Source organism: Serinus canaria, chromosome 11 (assembly GCF_022539315.1).
Source record: "Serinus canaria isolate serCan28SL12 chromosome 11, serCan2020, whole genome shotgun sequence".
Lineage (NCBI taxonomy): Eukaryota > Metazoa > Chordata > Aves > Passeriformes > Fringillidae > Serinus > Serinus canaria.
Window position 1 is genome coordinate 7,690,973 of NC_066325.1, and position 17,679 is coordinate 7,708,651.

The 17,679-nt window shown below is 39.5% G+C and overlaps 1 protein-coding gene across 1 annotated transcript in view; it reads left to right on the forward strand.

The window, feature by feature from the left end:
- The window catches only part of LONP2 (lon peptidase 2, peroxisomal), a 36,200-nt gene that overhangs the window by 8,730 nt on the left and 9,791 nt on the right, over positions 1-17,679 (forward strand). The window contains exons 8-11 of the mRNA XM_030227544.2: positions 2,934-3,075; positions 8,887-9,037; positions 9,624-9,750; positions 10,788-10,921. Coding sequence (XP_030083404.1) covers positions 2,934-3,075; positions 8,887-9,037; positions 9,624-9,750; positions 10,788-10,921 — 554 coding nt within the window. The remainder of the gene's footprint in view (positions 1-2,933; positions 3,076-8,886; positions 9,038-9,623; positions 9,751-10,787; positions 10,922-17,679) is intronic.

The window sequence follows — 17,679 nt, forward strand, 5'->3', positions numbered from 1 at the left end:
GCCTTAGGCCTTTGCTGAAGACTTGTTTAGGTGCACCTCTTTGAGGAGAGGTGGGATTCCTCACCAGGACAGCTGTGCTGGCAGAACTTCCCCCACAGGCCTTGTTGCACCAGAGAGAAACGAACTTCAAACAGCTTCACCCATGAGAGGAATGGGCTTTGTTAGACAAGTACAAGGCAGAGATAGATTTGTAAAGCCCTTTAGTGGATGCAAAAAAAACCCCCCAAAACCCCAAAAAGGCTGTGACCTTGTGCAAGGCCCTGCAGTTAAAAATTATTTAAAAGTACTTGTCTTGAGATCACTGTGAAGAAAGTGAGTCCTGTTTCTTTCTTTCAATAATATTACCACTGCTTTAAGGGTTCTATTTCCTAGGCTTTCCCAGTTTACTCTGGGAGAACCAAGAAGGTTGGATTTCTCAGCTGGTTTTTTTTACATTTTCTAGGATACATAGTGCCTGATGACATACATTACCACTCTAGTGTTTTGTTTAAAGGTACTTTTTCACTCGATATAAAAAGATGACTAAGTTGCAGACCTCTGCCTGGAGCTCTCAAGGGGTTGGGTTTTTTAAGTGTTGCTACACCCCTGAGATAAGTAGGAAACCTGCTCTGTGCTTCCTGTTTTGAGTGGGGAAAGCTGACTGTCCCCTGGGTTTAATGCAGGGAAAGAAACTGCATCAAAAAATGAGCAAATCAATGTAGGATTTTGTTTAACCTCCTTTCAACCGTAGCAAAAGTAATGAAATCAACATCACATTCAGTGATAGTGTTCCTAAACATAAACATTTAGTTTCACATCTTACAAGGCAAAGGTTAACATCCAGACTGATAAATGGCCATATCTGCTTGTAATTTTAATATATTCTGGCTGGTTTTATATGTAAATACCTGCAGGGCCTGCCTTACCAAGGATTCTTTTGTTGATATGTGTTCCCCTAATAACTTTAGAGAGCTCAAGCATTTGATTATTAGTATAATAAAATATGTGTTGGTCTATGTCTAATAAATGAAGAGGTACTACAGATTTAGATTATTACTACAGATTTAGACTATTGCAGCTGTTTGCCTTCATTTAGTTTATAAACCAGCCTCTTTCTTAAAACTCAGTGGAACATGGATAGCTCAAATCTTTATGGGATTCAAAAGGACCAAGTAAAACTGTGTATCTAAAAACACAAACATGCATTAAAAAAGTGCAATGTTTTAAAGCATGCACTTGAGAATAATGTAGCAAGCAAGAACAAAGAATGTTTGATGTTTACCTAATTTTGTTACCCCATTACTACCATAATCAGAATATTGAAACAGCCTGCATTGTCTCTGAAGCATATAAAATTATTCTCAAGTGCATTGAGTACCTTGTGGTAAAAACAACCCAGAGAAGAACAAAACTACCACCTACAAACAAAACCCAAAACCACAAAAAGAAAAGAACCCAAATCCCCCCAAAACCAAAGGAATGTCCAAACTGCTACAGTGACACATTTATTTACACTGGTAAGTGATTCCCTTGTGTGAACTCCAGCTCTGACTGAGTCTCCTCATTTTCTGAATGCACTCCATGGGATGCTTTCCCTGTCTTGGCAAGGCTGTGGGTGTGCAGATGGAGGAGGAGGAGGCAGGCTGGCTGTGGAATAGCTCCCCGTGTAGAGTGCTGATCTGTAATGAACATTCCACAGCACAGCCCTCCTGAGAGCAGTCCCCTCCCTTGCTGCACATTGAGACTGCACAAAAGCACTGAAGTGAGGAACTGTTGCCTGCTGGCTGCTTCAGTCTTTAGCAGCTGCCTCAGGAAGGTGGTAACAGGCAAACTGAATTTCTCCTGCATTGCTGGCTGTTTAGAGGAGCTTGAAGCCTTTAATTTACTGTCAGATCTAGAATTAAATTAAAATCAAATTTTATTTACTGCAATTTGTTTCCTCAGTGGTTAAATGTTACATGGAACTGACACCATTGCTATGTGGTTTGGGTTCTGTTTTTGTTGGTTTTCGGGGGTTTTTTATATATTTAAAGTCATCTCTAGTATTTTTTGAAATTAGTCCTGTGGTATTTTTGGTTTCATGTTTGTAAATGTCATACTGTTTATTTTGGACAGTAGTGAACCAGATCATATGGCAAAGCAGGCCTGTTCTGCTTGTCTGCTTTGTGAGGGTCATGAGCCAGATACTGTAATTCAGCACTTAATGTATCTCTTTCTTCTTGGAATTTCACGCTCTTAATTACAGTGTTCTGAGTAGTTATGGCACAAGCAGAAATGAGTGTGATAAATGCAGCAAACAGGGGTTATATACATCTGTAAAATGTAGTTTGCTCTGTGTGTGTTACTGAAAAAAGGTTTTACCGATTTGCTAAATAAATTCAAACTCATCATTTTTTTTGTTTCATTGCGGTGCTTAGCTTTTCATTTTCTATTGAAATGACAGTAAATACTGTTCTTTTCGGTGGGTGTTTATTAAACCATGCTGTCAAGGGGACAGTTCATAATTGGAATTTTGCTCTCTTTTGTAACATGCTTTGTGAACTCAGTTGTGATGACAAAATCCCGGCATTGTAATTATGAAAATGTTTTTATTGATGAGGTTCCCAAATCTGCTTCTGCTTGTTCTTACAGTACAAGGATGCTGGTACTGGAACATGTTAAGATGTCCACAAGCTATAAAGATTGGATACACTTTAATGCAAAGTATTACCTTTGCAGACAAGCTAGTTCACCATGGAACTCAAATTTTCATCTGCTCTTACAGTTGCTTGTATTAGCTCTGTTGTATATTCCATATTTTTATCAAGTATTCTGCAATTTTTGGAAAAAAAGCAAGCATTGTTGAAATGCTCCTTGTTCTTCTATTTTGCCTGGAGTTTTATTTGTGATATTTTTGGTGTTGCTCCTCCTGTTTCCCGTGTCACCACTATTTCCCCATCCCCTTTCCTTTCCAGGCGCACGTACGTGGGCAGCATGCCTGGCAGGATCATCAATGGGCTGAAGACTGTCGGGGTGAACAATCCTGTTTTCCTCTTGGATGAGGTGGATAAGCTGGCAAAGAGCTTGCAGGGGGATCCTGCAGCAGCCTTGCTTGAGGTAAGAGGTGTTAAAATGCAAGCACTGTTTCATTTGATTTTAAAAGAATTAAACTAGACTCAGAAGATTCAGTGGACAAAAGAAGGCCTAAGAGTGCCAGGTCTGTTATTCCAATATCAGCTGCTAGATTCTGACATGAGTGGGTTTCTGTCAGTTCCTTGGGCCCAGGAACATGCTGTTACACAGTGGCTAAGTAACATAGAAATCTCAGTGAGCTGTACTTGAACACAAGGGTAGATTTTTGGGTGTTTTCTGTATTTACATAGTGTTCAAGTCCTGAACATCACTTATTTAGGACTTCAAGACATTGATTTTTAATGATCAATGTTGTTAGCTAAGAAAGAACTGTAGAGGATCTAGACAGTAACTAGACTTCTTCAAGTTTTCCATTTCTTTCTTGGAACAACTTTTATATATTTTTGAAGCTCTTGATGGTACCAGCTTGTATTGGAGCTAAGCAGTTTACCCAGTGCATAATGAACTAGATGCATGTTCTTTTAGGAGCATTTCTTTAATTAGTGTTGTAATTAACTTTCTGAACTTGGATTTTTCATGTAAGTCACAGATTCCCACTCCTTGACTGATTATGTTGTGATGAGTGTTTGGCTGATTATGGTGTGATGAGTGTTAGCTTTCCATGAGAGTCAGGTTTTCCATGAGTGCATTTTTTCTGAACTTCTGGCACTCAAATATGAATTACTCTAATTTTGAAGCACATATTACAGTTATTTTATCACAAAGGTTTTAGAGTTGTCAAAGTTGATTTGCTTAAATACACAACATTCCAGAGATACAATTGATGACTTTGGTGAATGAGATACTGTTGGAATATTTTGTAAATCTCATCAAGTGTTGAGATACTATTAATTAGGTTAGTTGGACTTCCAGAAGGCAAAAACTGGAGTGATCATGAGGAAGATAAATTGAGACCTGTGCCTTGCAAGCTTCATGTATCATGTAGCAGACAGCAGTAAGGAGTTGTCAGAACCTTCATCCAATTTCCTTTTTTTGGAGTGTGATGTGATATCCTATTACAATTCCCTTTTCCACTGATTTGTGCATATTCAGGGCTTTTATTCTAGCAGTTTGCTGGAGAGAGGAAGGAGCATGTCCTCAGGTGTGGGGAAGAGACAAAGCATTGCCCTTTCCTGGGCAGAAAGAAGGCTGTGTGCATCTTCCTGTGCCAGCACGGCTGGCAAAGGAGAGAATGAGGGAGGTGCTGGCACAGCAGGGCTGGGCCAGGCTGAATTATTGAGGCTGCCAGGGCAGATGCAGCACTGATGCATGTGATGGTTTTAGTATTGTGCATGCTTAGAGATTCCTTGTACTGCTGTAGTTTTACACTCTGCCTTCTCTTTTGTGTTCTCTCTGCCCTAGGGGCTGCCATGTTCCCACTGTTGCAGCTGCACTGCTTCTGGCATGATTCTGTACCTGTTTCAGTCAAGAGGAGAGGCATTAGTAAAAAATACCCACATTTTCTTAAGCCTGGCTGGCTTTCACAGAAGTGAGTTAGGGCATAATCCTAGAAGCATCTCAGTTGGCAGACCTGAGATGTGGTAGCTTTAGGAGGTGGGGGTGAAAGTGGTTCTGATAGTATTTGCCTACAGAGTCATTCTAATGACTCTCTTGACTGACAGTGCTTAATGCAGTGATTTAAATATGAAAAATGCTACTTAAATTAAGGTGTCATGAGCTCATCTGGATGCTGTATGGCATTCTGCAAATGAAGTGTCAATTGACTTCCTACAAACGTCATTATTTTCTTCCTGCTAGATAGTGGAAAATTACTGTTTTGACAAGGCCAACGAGTTCTTTGAAAATCAGTGTATGAACAGGCTGTGGTTTGAGAGCTCTGTTTTGATCTTTGCATGTTAACATGAACTAGTAGTAATTTAAATGTGCTAGAAAATAGCGTGGCTTCACTTCTTTAGCTTTTAAAAATGACAGTTATGGTCCTTTACTTGTGCATTTCTCAACTGTGTAGTACACTTTTTTAGGGTGTATGAAGGGCCTCAAAGTGCAAAGAAAACAAACAGAGAAGTGTAATAAATACATTATTCCTTGTGCTATTCTTCTGAGGGATTTTATTTACACTTTGCTGAAAGTGTAATGCTTTCTGTTTCTAAGTTTGCTGATACCTCTCTTGTCATTTGTCTTTTAGATACTTGAACTAAGCTGTCCTAATTCTAGTCAAAAAATGGATAAAAATACCTGAAAGTCATTTTTTTTCTATTTAGCTGGCTGTTTGCTATGCAGACACAATGATTTGGGATTTTTTGGAAAGAGTGTTCCAATCATTAATCTAGATCTGTATATTAATATTGGTAATTTTATTCAACCTTTACTGGGTCTTATAATTTTTTTTCATTCCCTGCCCTTCAGTAGAGAACAATTGTGGTTTTCTATTGTGTCATTTGTGAAGGCAGACAAATTTAATTAATACCTGTTTAATTGGTTATGTTTGAAGTCTGGTACTTTGTTGCTGCTTTGAGATGTTTCTGTTTTCCATCTTTTAAAACCACATTCTCAGGGATATTCAGCTTTGCTCTTGTCACTGTCACAGATTTTTCCAGCTAAGCCTCATAAGGTTCACTTCCCACTGCCTGGCTGGGCTGCAGGCTTTATGTAAGCCCTGCTAATTGCCCATTAGTTGCATCTGGAGAAGTAATTGCTCTATTAACCATGGCTGGGCTGCTCCCCTGTGAGATCTTTGTATCTCACTGCTGCTGGCTAAACATCCCAAAGCAGGTGCTTTACCTCTTCTAATGGACAGATGTCTCATGGCTGGACGTAATAGCTTCATTTTCATCTGCTTCTCGTGGTTTGTGTGCTTGGAAGGTCCATCTGGAGTGAGCAGAGGTGGGTGTAATGCTGGAGAGCAAACAATAGTCAGTGCTCACCTAACTGCTGCATTTGCTGTTCACACTGCTGCTTGTCTGGTAAGTGCCATCATTAAGTATGAAAGGCACATCCTTTATTCCTTAATGTGTAGGTGTGTTAAATTCTTGCTGTCCACAACAGGGCATATTCAGGAAGAAAATTGCCATCCCTGTGAGCTTGGGAGCAAAGCTTGGTGCTTTCTAATTGCTGGGTATGTGTTTAGTTCTAATGCTTCTGCAGAGCTGTTGCTTCAGCAAGACAGAATGTCTTCCTATTTGCAGTTACTCTTCATTAACAAAGGAATATTTTAGTCTAAATTTAGATGACCTCTGTTAAAAACAGAAGAAAACAGAAAGGGATCCAAGTGCCTGATAGTGACTATTTGTATGCAGGGAAATTAGACCAGGAGCATAGCCAGGCAATTAAATGTCCATGGAATTTATTCTGGATTTTGTGGTAATAAAAAGCTGTTACAGAGAAGCCTTTGTATGCATGTGAGCTATCTGTCATAAATTAGCCAAGATACTTTGTGCACTGAATGTGCTTTTTGTACTTCATATTTCTGTATTAGTTGAGTATCTTGGAAAACTTTTGAGCTTGAACTTCAGCACAGATACCTAACTGAAGAACAGTTCTATTTGCTTTGGAAAGTCTGTTTGAAATACATAGACAGGACATTGCTTTGTATCTTATTCTAAAAAACAGTTACCATGACAAGGAATTATGAGTCCAGAGGATCTCCAGCCCTTGTAAAAAAATCTCAGATAATTCACATTTTTAGATATACTCTGAGTTGGTTTGGATTACAGTTTTCTTTATCTTTACTGGATAGTATTTTTTGCATGTGAGTACATCATCAATATTTTGTATATCTTCATAAATAACATTCTAATCACCAGCTTGGCATTTAGCAGAGTTCATAAGGATTTCTAGTTGCAGTCTAGAAGGAGAGAGAAACATGCATGTAAATAAATGTGTCAAAATGCCAGTTTGGTCTGCTAGAATACATTGTTTTTCAGCAGCTTTGGAATGACTTGCAAACACTTCACCTGATAGACTAGAATTCTGTGGAGATATCAGTATTAAAAAAAAAAAAGGAGTAAGTTGAATTAGGATTAGCTGTTTAAGACAGTTTAGAATAATTTGCAAGAGTAGACTTTGAGCGGGAAGCTAATATTTGGTATAGACCTGCTTGTTTTGAAGCCAGTTTAGAGCTGCTGTGCTTGCATTCCCTGCCTGGTGTGTCTCCCTATGGTTTGGGGCCGGCTGGGGTAAGGCACATCTCTGAATTATGCATCAGTGGACTTGGCTTGTCAGGATACCTCCAGGCCTTTGCCTTTGTAAAGAAGGGAGTAAATGACAGCAGCTTCTTGCTGAAGAGGGTAAGAAAAGCTTTTGAATAGCTTAGAGCCAGTGCACAGTGGCATTCACTGTGTTCCAGCCCTAGGTTCAGAATTCAAGCATATGCTTCAGTATGTTTTAAGATTTCACTATTAAGGGGAAGTGTAACTGCTCTTAAATCTGTGCAGCACTTCAAAACAAAATAGAAATTTATTCTGTTTTTTAGGAAAGTCACCTGTGATTCTGGCATTCTGTAATAGAAGAACTTTTAAAGTTTGTTCTGATCATTAATTTTTTGAACAGATTTTTCACTTTTCAAAGCCTGAGGAGAGTTGAAGAGTAATGAAAATTCATAATTGTTTATTTTTTAACTATGAAATAAGTCCTCAAATTCAGTTGTTTTTTTTAAATATCAACACTGTTCTTGGCTATAATTCAGGTTGTATGCATTCATTTGGGTGTAGGCAGATAAGTTATTTTGACAGTGGAGTGCTGTTTCTCAGGAGATAAATGGGTCCCATTAGTTGTGACATGAGAATTATTTGTGGGGGTGTAGCATTGATCATTCATCACGTGGGAAGGAAGAGTGTGGCTGCACTTCAGGGGGATGTAAAGCAAAGGTGGTTCTCAGATGATACAGAAGCCAGGAGTACTTTGCTGTGTACAATGAACTTCCCACTTGTGGCATTGTTAAAAAATCTACAAGACAGCATCTCAGTACCCTTGTGTTCCATATATGTATTGAATATTTATCACCTAATCTTAAATCTAGGCAAGTGTTGCATTAGCACACATAAGTTGTACTAAAAACGATAGGGAGACAACACAGTTATTAAAGCCCTAGTTCTAGTTGCTCAGTAGATTTTTGAGGTTGGTCACACTGTGTTTTTGTTCTGCAGCTTGTTCAGTTTTGTCTCAGTTGTTTTGGAACAAAAAGAAAAATGATTGTGTTGGGAAGGCCAGGGCTCACCAAGGGTCAGAGCTTGCCTGGGATGTCTTGGCAATAAGAGCTTGTCCTCCTCCTTTAGTAATAAAGACTGGGCAAAGCAGAAAGAGAGGGGCAGGTGATTTTGTGACAGCAGCTAAGGCTGGGATTATGTTCTTCCCTTTGGTCTCACAAGAGAGATCTCACAGGCTGGTGTGAGAGTAAGAAGCTTAGAGTAAGAAGAGCTGCCAGCAGCAGGTGAGGGTTGGGGTTAGGGATTACTAGGGAGAATTCTCCTTGTTCCATGGGACCACATGGGCTGCTTTTCCAAGGTTGCTGTGAGTCCTTCAAGGGACACTACCAGGTGTGAAAGGTCATGGAGATGCAGCTTAGGGGAGAGGTGCTTGATGGCTGGAGAAATGCTGCAGCACCTCTAGAAAAGGGCAGCAACAACTCATGGGGAAGTGGCTTTTTGAACTGTACCTGTGATGTGACATGTAATCACAGAGTAATCCAGGCAAGGCCAGGATTTAGTGATATCCATAATGTATTTCATTACTGTAAAGTCAGATTTGACAGCTCCAAATGGAATATAATAAAAATGTGCATATTTTGTTTACTTCTCAATGAACAATTGTGTGGTTTTTGTGTTCACTCTTGTGAAGGTCTTGGATCCAGAACAAAATCACAGCTTCACTGACCACTACCTAAATGTAGCCTTTGACCTGTCCCAAGTGCTTTTCATAGCTACAGCCAACACTACAGCCACAATCCCACCTGCCCTGCTGGACAGAATGGAGGTTATCCAGGTGCCAGGTAACACTGCAGTGCCTTCATGACATGGCTGTTGCAGGTCCTTAAACAAGGTTGGGGTGTTCTTGCTGAAATGAAAAGCAACTCCTTAAGGAAAGCCTGCCAGGTATCTGGAGTGCATGGCTGGGGTCATTAAAAGGGACAAGGCAGGATGCCTCTGCTGTGGCCTCTGTCACAAGAATAGTATTTAGCATTGTATTAGCACTCAAGAAAATGATTTTAAAGTATTTAGCACTCAGAAAAAAATCAGTTCCAGGTCTGTGGTGATACATGGATCACCTGTAATATCATTCTGTAATGATATTTTCCTTCATTGATTAGTTTGTATTCTAATGGTCAGTTCCCTGATGCATCTTTTTAAGATTCCAATGGAGGAAGGGGTCTTTAAAACACTAAAATTCTCTTCTTGTGTGCTTGAAGTTATGAATAGCCACAAAGGATCATACCAACAGCCTTGTAAATGATAGCTGGGGGAGGTTTTTTCTGAAATTCAATCAGGTAGAATTGTTAAAGATAAGAGATTTGATTATATTGTAGTGTGTAAGCAAAAAGATCATTAATAAATACTTGCCTTTTTTTTATTTTGAAGGATACACACAAGAAGAAAAAATTGAAATTGCACATAGACATTTGATTCCTAAACAGCTTGAACTACATGGTCTGACTCCACAGCAAATACAGATTCCCCAAGTAACCACTTTGGGCATAATTACCAGGTAAATCTGTTCATTGCTTTCAGTTTAAATTCCTTCTTTCATAAATCAGTTTATGAAGTGGTAATACAAATATATCTTAATATGTATTGTCCTTAATGGCTTCAGCAGTTCAACAGCTGGTAGCTTATGGAATTGTTCTTTCCCTAGCTCTTGCCTTCTCTAGAGAACATCCTTTCTGTAGAGAGTTCCTTGCTCTTGCTCTCCAGGTGTGGCTCACAGTCAGTTGTGCTGACACAATTGCCAAGGCCCTGTGAATAAGCAGGAACACCTGAGGCTGGTGTGGCTGCACTGTGTGAAGCCATAGCCTTGGCAGCAGACAACATGTAGTTTAAAGAACCATGTTATATTTCTATCATTTTCATACAAAAAATGGAAATTAGGCTTCCTTTTTTTCCTTTGACTTGATGGGTACATTTGTCTAAATTTTGAATTAGGCATAAAAAATTAAAATACAGGATTTTTAAATAGCTTCTATTCATTAGAACTGGGGTTTTTGTTAGACATGACAGCAAATGTATTGATCAAAACATCTTTGGAACTTGAAACCAGCTCTTTGCAATGGAAAAAGTGTACTGATTCAATGAATTGAAGTATTTTGTCACCAGTATTTTGGCTGTTTTGTGTAGTGTTACTGCTTGGTGCTTATTTTTAGTTCATAGACTAAAACAAAATACTCTTTTATGGCCAGTTCCTCAACTTCCAGTGAGCTATATATTTTAAGTTTTAAAATAATTTTTCCTTTTAATTTTTATGCATCTGAGAAGAGCTCAGTGCTGTTGGACAGTACTTAGCATTTCATGAAGGTTTGGCACCAGCTCTTAGTCATGTCTTCCCACTCAGTAATTTGTCTGCAGTTTTATCGGCAACCACAATTATTTTGATAAAAACAAATTCTTTTTTTCCTATGTACTAGAGTAGCCCAAGGTTTTGGTACATTTGCCATGCCATTTCCTGTGGCTGTGTGTTCAGTGAGGAGTGTGTTTCCATTGCAAAGAGCTCTGGCTTGCCAAGCCCAGCCCAGCTGTTGTCTCTCCCAGGTACACGAGGGAGGCAGGAGTGCGGGCCCTGGATCGGAAGCTGGGAGCCATTTGCAGAGCAGTGGCTGTGAAAGTGGCAGAAGGGCAGCACAAAGAAGCAAAGCCAGATCGTGCTGAGGTGGGGGAAGGAGAAGGTGTGTATCTTTGGCATGTTTTGTTAAAAGAGAACTTCTGATGTGGTCACTAAGAAGCTAATACAGCAACTTTTCTCCTGTTTTATTCTTCTTGAAGGACTCTTGTTTTCAAAAGCCTGGCAGATAGTGTGACAATATTAATATCTACAGTTTTAGTGCTGAATTATGACTTAGGACATAAGTTGAGTAGTTTCAGCCTGCTGAGTTGGTTATTGACAAGTTCAGTGCATCTGTTTTATGTCTTAGGGATGCAGTTATAATTTGTGTATGTCTTCCTGGGTTTTTTAATGCAAATCTTTCACTTCCTCTCTAAGCATGGCTGTGGTTCCTACTAGCTCAGAACTCAGTCTGGTTATTTTGTTGTACACTAAAAAAATTGTCTGCTTGAAGGGTTCTGAAATTAGAATTGTTTTATGTGCCTTTTAAGACCAAAGTCTTAAGAGAGTCTTATTCAAAGTCTCTAGAAGCTTTAGTAACTTCTCAGCCTCACTTAGTCTGCTCTTGTTTCCCTTGTGTACAGACAGTGTTTTATCATTTCCAGTCATCAAACAGACTGAAAGAAAACTAAACACAAAACTCTCAAATAGCAAAAATACCCAGGTAACTGCTTCACCAGTAAAGGCAGTCCTCTTTCTAGTCTGGAAATAGGAGAGGATGAAGTGAGTTGAGTGTTCCAGGATCACTGAAATGTCTGTGAAAACTGTAACATAAGAACATTGAATGTGGCAGTGTTTGGTTAGGCAGGTTCAGCTTGGTTTTCTCTGAACTGGCTTACAGGCAGTGAGCTCTCACAGCAGCAGTGACTGAATCCATGAGCCATCCTGCAGTTCAAATCATCCCATCTACATTAAAAGACAGAGGTTTTAAGACATCTACCATTGCTTTCCTTTTTATATTGTGTGTGTGTTCTTTACCTTCTGTGCTCTGATGGACTTTGAAATCAAACACTGACTTGTTGATGCTTCTTGTTGAGGCCTTTGGCTGTGCTGGCCCAGCTCACCAGCCCCAGGCAGTATCTGGTGTCCTGGCTGCTGCACCTTCTGGATGGTAACTTTGACAAGTCATATTTGCAAAGTAGGTAGCTGTGGCTAAAATGTGTTTCAGAGGTCTAATGCTGCTGCTGAATAAAAAAAGATGTTCTGCTCTTCAAGCATTCTGGTAAAATAGACAAGAGGTAGGTTCAGAGCACAACTCATGGTACTGTAAGAAGAAACACTATATTATTAAGGCAGGTAACAAAAAGGATCTGTATTAGACATCTCTATCCAGTGAGAGAGTTATTTACCATGTTAAAATTAGCACTGTGTTTGCAACTGAGGTATTTACACTGTTAAAATTATACACTGTTAAAATTAGTTCTGGACTTGCAACTTACCAAAGCTAAGTGAAAATAGCAGCCCAAGTGCTTCAGAAGGGAGCAAAATGCTGGCATTTTTGGTTGACCCAGTTTGGAGTTAAAGAAATGAGCTGTGAAGAGTTGCCTTGTACTTCTGAAGTGAAAACTGTCCATAAGAAAAAGCTGTATTAATAAAAAGGAGTCTGAGGGACAGGTGTCTCTTCAGTGAAACTTTGCTGTTGTTAAGACTTGTATAGAGTGGTGCAATCTGCAAAGTGGGTTTTATTTTGTACTAATACTGTGCTTACACCCAGGTGTGTTTTTACAGTGTGTCCTTTGCTGGGAGTGTATGAGAGTAGGAGCCTTTCAAAAAATACTTTTATTTTCATTCTGTAGGTTGGAAACAACTAAGTGTTCAAAACAAAGCTTGTAAATATCTCCAAATACTTGCAAGCTGGTGCAAATAATGGGACTTGTAGTCTAAATTGATTTCTTTGGCATTTTTTTCTCCTGTCGATTAGTGGACATTTGTGCAGTTGTGCATCATGATAATGACTTTTTATTTCATATAGTGAATGACTCTGGGAGATTAGTTAATCAAGTTCTCATTCCTTAATAGTTTCATTTAGAATAATTTCTGGAATTTATTTTTCTTTATCTCTATAAAAATTCCTAGAAGTCATTTTTGCTTCCTGCATTTGTGTGTTGCTGATGTGAGACTGATACTCTGCAGTTTAATGCATTGGTATGCCTTGAGCTGTGGCTAGGAGAGGGCAGGCTTGCCTTGCTTGCTAAAACAGAATTTCTACCTGATCCAGAGCATAGCCAAGCCCTGCCATGGTGTTGTTGTGTTTATTCAGCTGAGTGCCTCTGGCTGGGGTTGTAGTAAGAGTTAAGGACACTAGGTGGTAGAATCACAGGCTTTCCACCATTACATTGGTTAAATCAGATCATTACCTCCAGGGAGAGCACCTGTTTTCAAGGCTTTGTAAAGTTGAGGCTTTTGCCACTGTTTGGCAGTGGGCTCTGGGAAGGGAGGGCACTGCCCTAGCAGAGCTGGAGACTCTCTCAGGCTGGGTTCAGCACTTCCCAGAAATGCACCACAAATGCACGGGCAGCTTGTAGTGCCTTCCTTGCTCCTGTGATTCCTGAGCTTTCTGGAGAAGTTGGTGAGTGCAGGAATGTTGGTTTGTGTCAGTTGTTGACTTTGCACAGGGAACTTCAGCATTTTTCAGAGCTCTCTGGGGAGTCGTCCCTGTGCACAGCAATGCTGGCTGATATTTCACTGAAACACTAGCTCAGATTTATGAGACACTCCTCAAGTCTTTTGACACTACAAGAAATTCTAGAAGTCACAAAAATATGTGAAACTCTCCTTCCTATTTTAGTGCAAGTGCCTTGAGAATACAATGCAGCAACTGTGCACTAAGGCATCATATCCTGATACAGCAGTTGAAACCCTGAGTAAAAAACAATTTGTTTAATTCAGACCCAAAGGGAGATTTAGGACAGGTAATATTTCATAACTAAAAGTGATGAAATGAGGATTGTATTTATGTTGAAAGCAAGGCTTTAAGCATACTTAAGTATTTCCATAACCCAGCAATACTGAGCAGTCTGTTACCCTCCTAGTGGATGAAACACTTGGTTTTAAATTAAATGCAAGTTTGACCAAAGTGGTCAGTGTGAACTGACACCTGAAACCTGCCGAGCATCAGTCCCAGGGTGGAGTGACTGCAGGTACTCAGGTCTGAGCTCTGCTGACCTTAGAGAGCTTCCAGCTCTACAGGCTGCAGTGTGGGCCTTTTGCTGAAATTTCTGAAAATTCCTTGGAATGACTTCTCTGTAGGAGGTCAAAAAGGCTTAAGTGTGATGAGAAGTTTGGCTTGAATACAAATTAATTTTTAAAGTGTTATTTTTTCCATGTTAATTTATCTAAATATTCCTGCATGAGCATCTCACCTTCAAGTGTTTCAAGTACACATTGTTATTGTAGGTCACAAATGATGGAATGCAATTATTTTGTGGAAAGAGAACTTTTCTGGTGCTGTAGGGAGAAATGCACATAGCATTAAATTTAAGCATATAAGTAAATGTAAACAGGATTAGGGTCCCAGGAAATTGTTCCCTTCCTGAAGAAACACTTCCTAATAGCTTGGTGCATAAGATTTGACAGTGGAATGTTGCTTTTAGGGTGCAGTTTCGTGTTATGGCTGGCTTTGAATGTGAACTGTTGTCAGCAGAAGCAATCCCATCCTTTTCTACCTAAATGCAGTTTTGGGGGGTTTTTAGTTTGGAGGGGCTAAAAGAATTGAGTCTGTCTGTTGTGTGCTGAAGCATCTGCTGCTAAGTCAGATGAGAAAGAATGTTACTATCTTTTTAATTGCCACAGACTTGAAACCTTGTCCATCATGCTGATGTTATTTTTTATATCTCTGTAGCAATTCAGCAAGTCAGTATGTGTTCTGTTAAAAACTACTTTAAAATGTTAGGCTTCTATTTTTCCATCTTGGTCAGTAAGTGTGGCTAGAAATCTTTGGGTTTAAGACTTGTGTTGCTAGTGCTTAATTTAAATCTGTTCTATGAGGAGATGAGAAATTGCTACGTGTTGAGGAAGTTTTAGACTTTAGTATTCTCTCATTTTTATTACATCTGTAGAAGGTAGCAGTCTTGTTTTTTAAAATCTTTGTGCCATGAAATGTCTATTAACATTAAATCTTTATTTACATTTAATGATTAGTATGTTTACTTAGGAGTCCATTTTCTTACAAATCTATTATTTACATGTGAGGCTTTGTTTTATTTTGGGAACTTGCAAAGACAGATTCCTGAAGAACATTGTGATCTTGGAGTAGCTGCAGAGTCTGCTTGGAAAATTTTACAAACAATCTTTTTTTGGTTGGTTGTTTTTTGAACTTATTTTTGACTACTTGGGGAGGGCTATGTGTTGTTTATTTTTAGTATTACAATTTAAAAATATTAAAACAACTCAATACCGTGCTGCTTTTGTGTAAGCAGACATGTAATAGCAGAGCAGCAGGTGGTTCCTCTAGTGCAGTTTGCAGCTCTGCTGAGGGCACTTTTTGACCTTTTAGTTTATTTTGCCAGCTTGTCTCAAACTGTAAGATGATTAAGCTGCTGTCCTAATGAGAAGTTCTGTTTCTGGAAACCTGAATTTAAGTATCTTGTTTTAGATAAATATGCCATTTAGCTTGTACTGTGGTTTATGGCTGTTAGTCTGGGGAAGGTAAGGAACACAATTTGTCATTGTTAGTGGAAATCTTAATTACTTGTGTCTGCATGGATTCCTCATAGTCAGCACCTGTTTAAAGATGATAAATGGAGATGGCTTTTTCCTTCAAAGAAAAAGTTAGAGTTTGTAATTACATTTGGGGACATCACCGTATGCTTTTACAGAAAATTAGATAATGCCAGAATTTAGTTTAACATTTTCAGAAAAAGTCTGGAGCTTGTTATTGTCACAGATCATAAAATGGGATCTACTCATTAGATCAGATAAACTCAAAGAAAAGAGTTTCTGATTCTTTTAATGGGGCAGGTGGCCTCAACTTCCCTGATTGTTTACGAGGAGTTTGTTTCTTCTCCTGTATACAGAGCTAAGTGAAATAAATACTTTTGTGTTTGTTAGGCAGTAAAATCTTGGTACAGAACAAAAGCAGCTGGTTTTAAACTCAATTTTGTTTTGAAATATGGATTGTATCTCAGATTATCAAACAAGTCTGAATTGCAAGAATAGCATGCAGGGTCAAGTTTCCTAGACTTGCCAGTATTTATTTAAATTTATTATGTACAAAAATAGTAGTTTAACAAAAGCAGAGACATGCTGGAACAACAGGAGGCATCTGACTAAGGCAGCGTTTGCAGTAAAGAAATGGGATTTAGCCATGGAGCAGTGAGTCCTACAATGGAAAGATTAGTGGCTGTTGGATAAGAACTGTTAGATTGGAGTCCTGAAAGAAAGCTGAGGTGCTGCTGTCATGTTAATAGTGATGTGGAATGTTTTCCTTGATGCTCTGTTAAGGCATTAGTGAGAATTGTACAGTCACAAAATTATCTGTAAAAAGGTCTTTATGTCTCAGGATTAATAAGAGGATAGTTTGTATCTTGTGAAAAGAGACATCCTCATTCATCCCTTCTGAGAATTGCTTTTGCACCACTGACCACCTCTTCATGTTTTAGTAAATAGATTAGATCAGTGATTTGTGGTTTTCTGTACTTGTTTGAACTCTTGGATCTGCAGTTACTGTGCATGCATTGATGTGCAGAAGAAGAACCAGAAAGCTCCTTTTCAAACTAAAATTAGAAAGAAGTCAAAGAAAGTAAACAACCCATATTTGGATCCAAAATGTGGTGCAGGAGTCCTGAAGCTTAGTGTACACTGCTGTGTAATACAGACTTCAGATGTGTGTTAGCCTGGGGTTTGGGGTGGGAACAAAAGTCTTCACTTTGTGTGCAGGACAGCCCCAGGGCAGGGAGTGCTGCAGAGCCTTAGGGACAGCTGGATTGTCCAAGCATTCTTCACTTCTCTGATAGATGTTTCACTAAAACACTGCTTAGGGCTCTTGAGAAATGCTGGTAAGCCTCTTGCACCTGGATCAGATTCTGAGGGGAAATGATTCCCTGCTTGCATTGTCCCTCTGCTCTTAGGCCCTGGGTACCTGTGCAGTGTCAGGCCCTGCCAGGGACTGCCAGTTCTTGATCTCAATCATGCAAACAGCTCCCCTGCAGGCTGAGTGTGAGACTTTGGCACTGACATGGTTCCCATTACAGTTCACTTCTGTATAAAAAGAGAAAACAGAAATTTGTAGGCAATTCTGCTTAGGAAGCCACTGTACAGGTAATAAATCCACTCATGCTGTGAGTGAAGGAAGGGAAGAGCCCCTTCCTGAGCCCAGAACTGTTGCTTTAATTGTGTGGCCCCTCCTGGGTGACACTTTGAGTATACTGCATTCAAAAGTGTCAGGCTGCTGGGGTTTATAGCCCTTCCTCAAGAGTATATCATGCCTGTAGGTGTTTCTGAGAATGTCTGGTAATTGGACCTTGGAGGAATTTTTTGCTGCTACTGGTTATTGAGTATGGCACCTTAGCAATATCTCCTTCCAGAAAGAACAGAGCCTTCTGTGTGTGTAGTATTTCAAGACAAAAGCCACAGGCTGTTACACCAAAATTGAGATTTCTCCACTGAACAAGGCCTGTAGGTGTTGTGTTCTGAGCTGGCTGTTGAACAGACAGGAGATGGCAGTTTTGTGAGTTAAGCAGCCTGAGAAGGTGGAAGGTGTCCCTGTGTGTGGTGGGGAGTTGGGCTGATGATCTTTAAGGGCCCTTCCAACCCAAACCCTTCTATGATTGAGCAAAGCCATAAAAGTCATAGAAGACAAAAATCAACATGAGAAGTGTCACA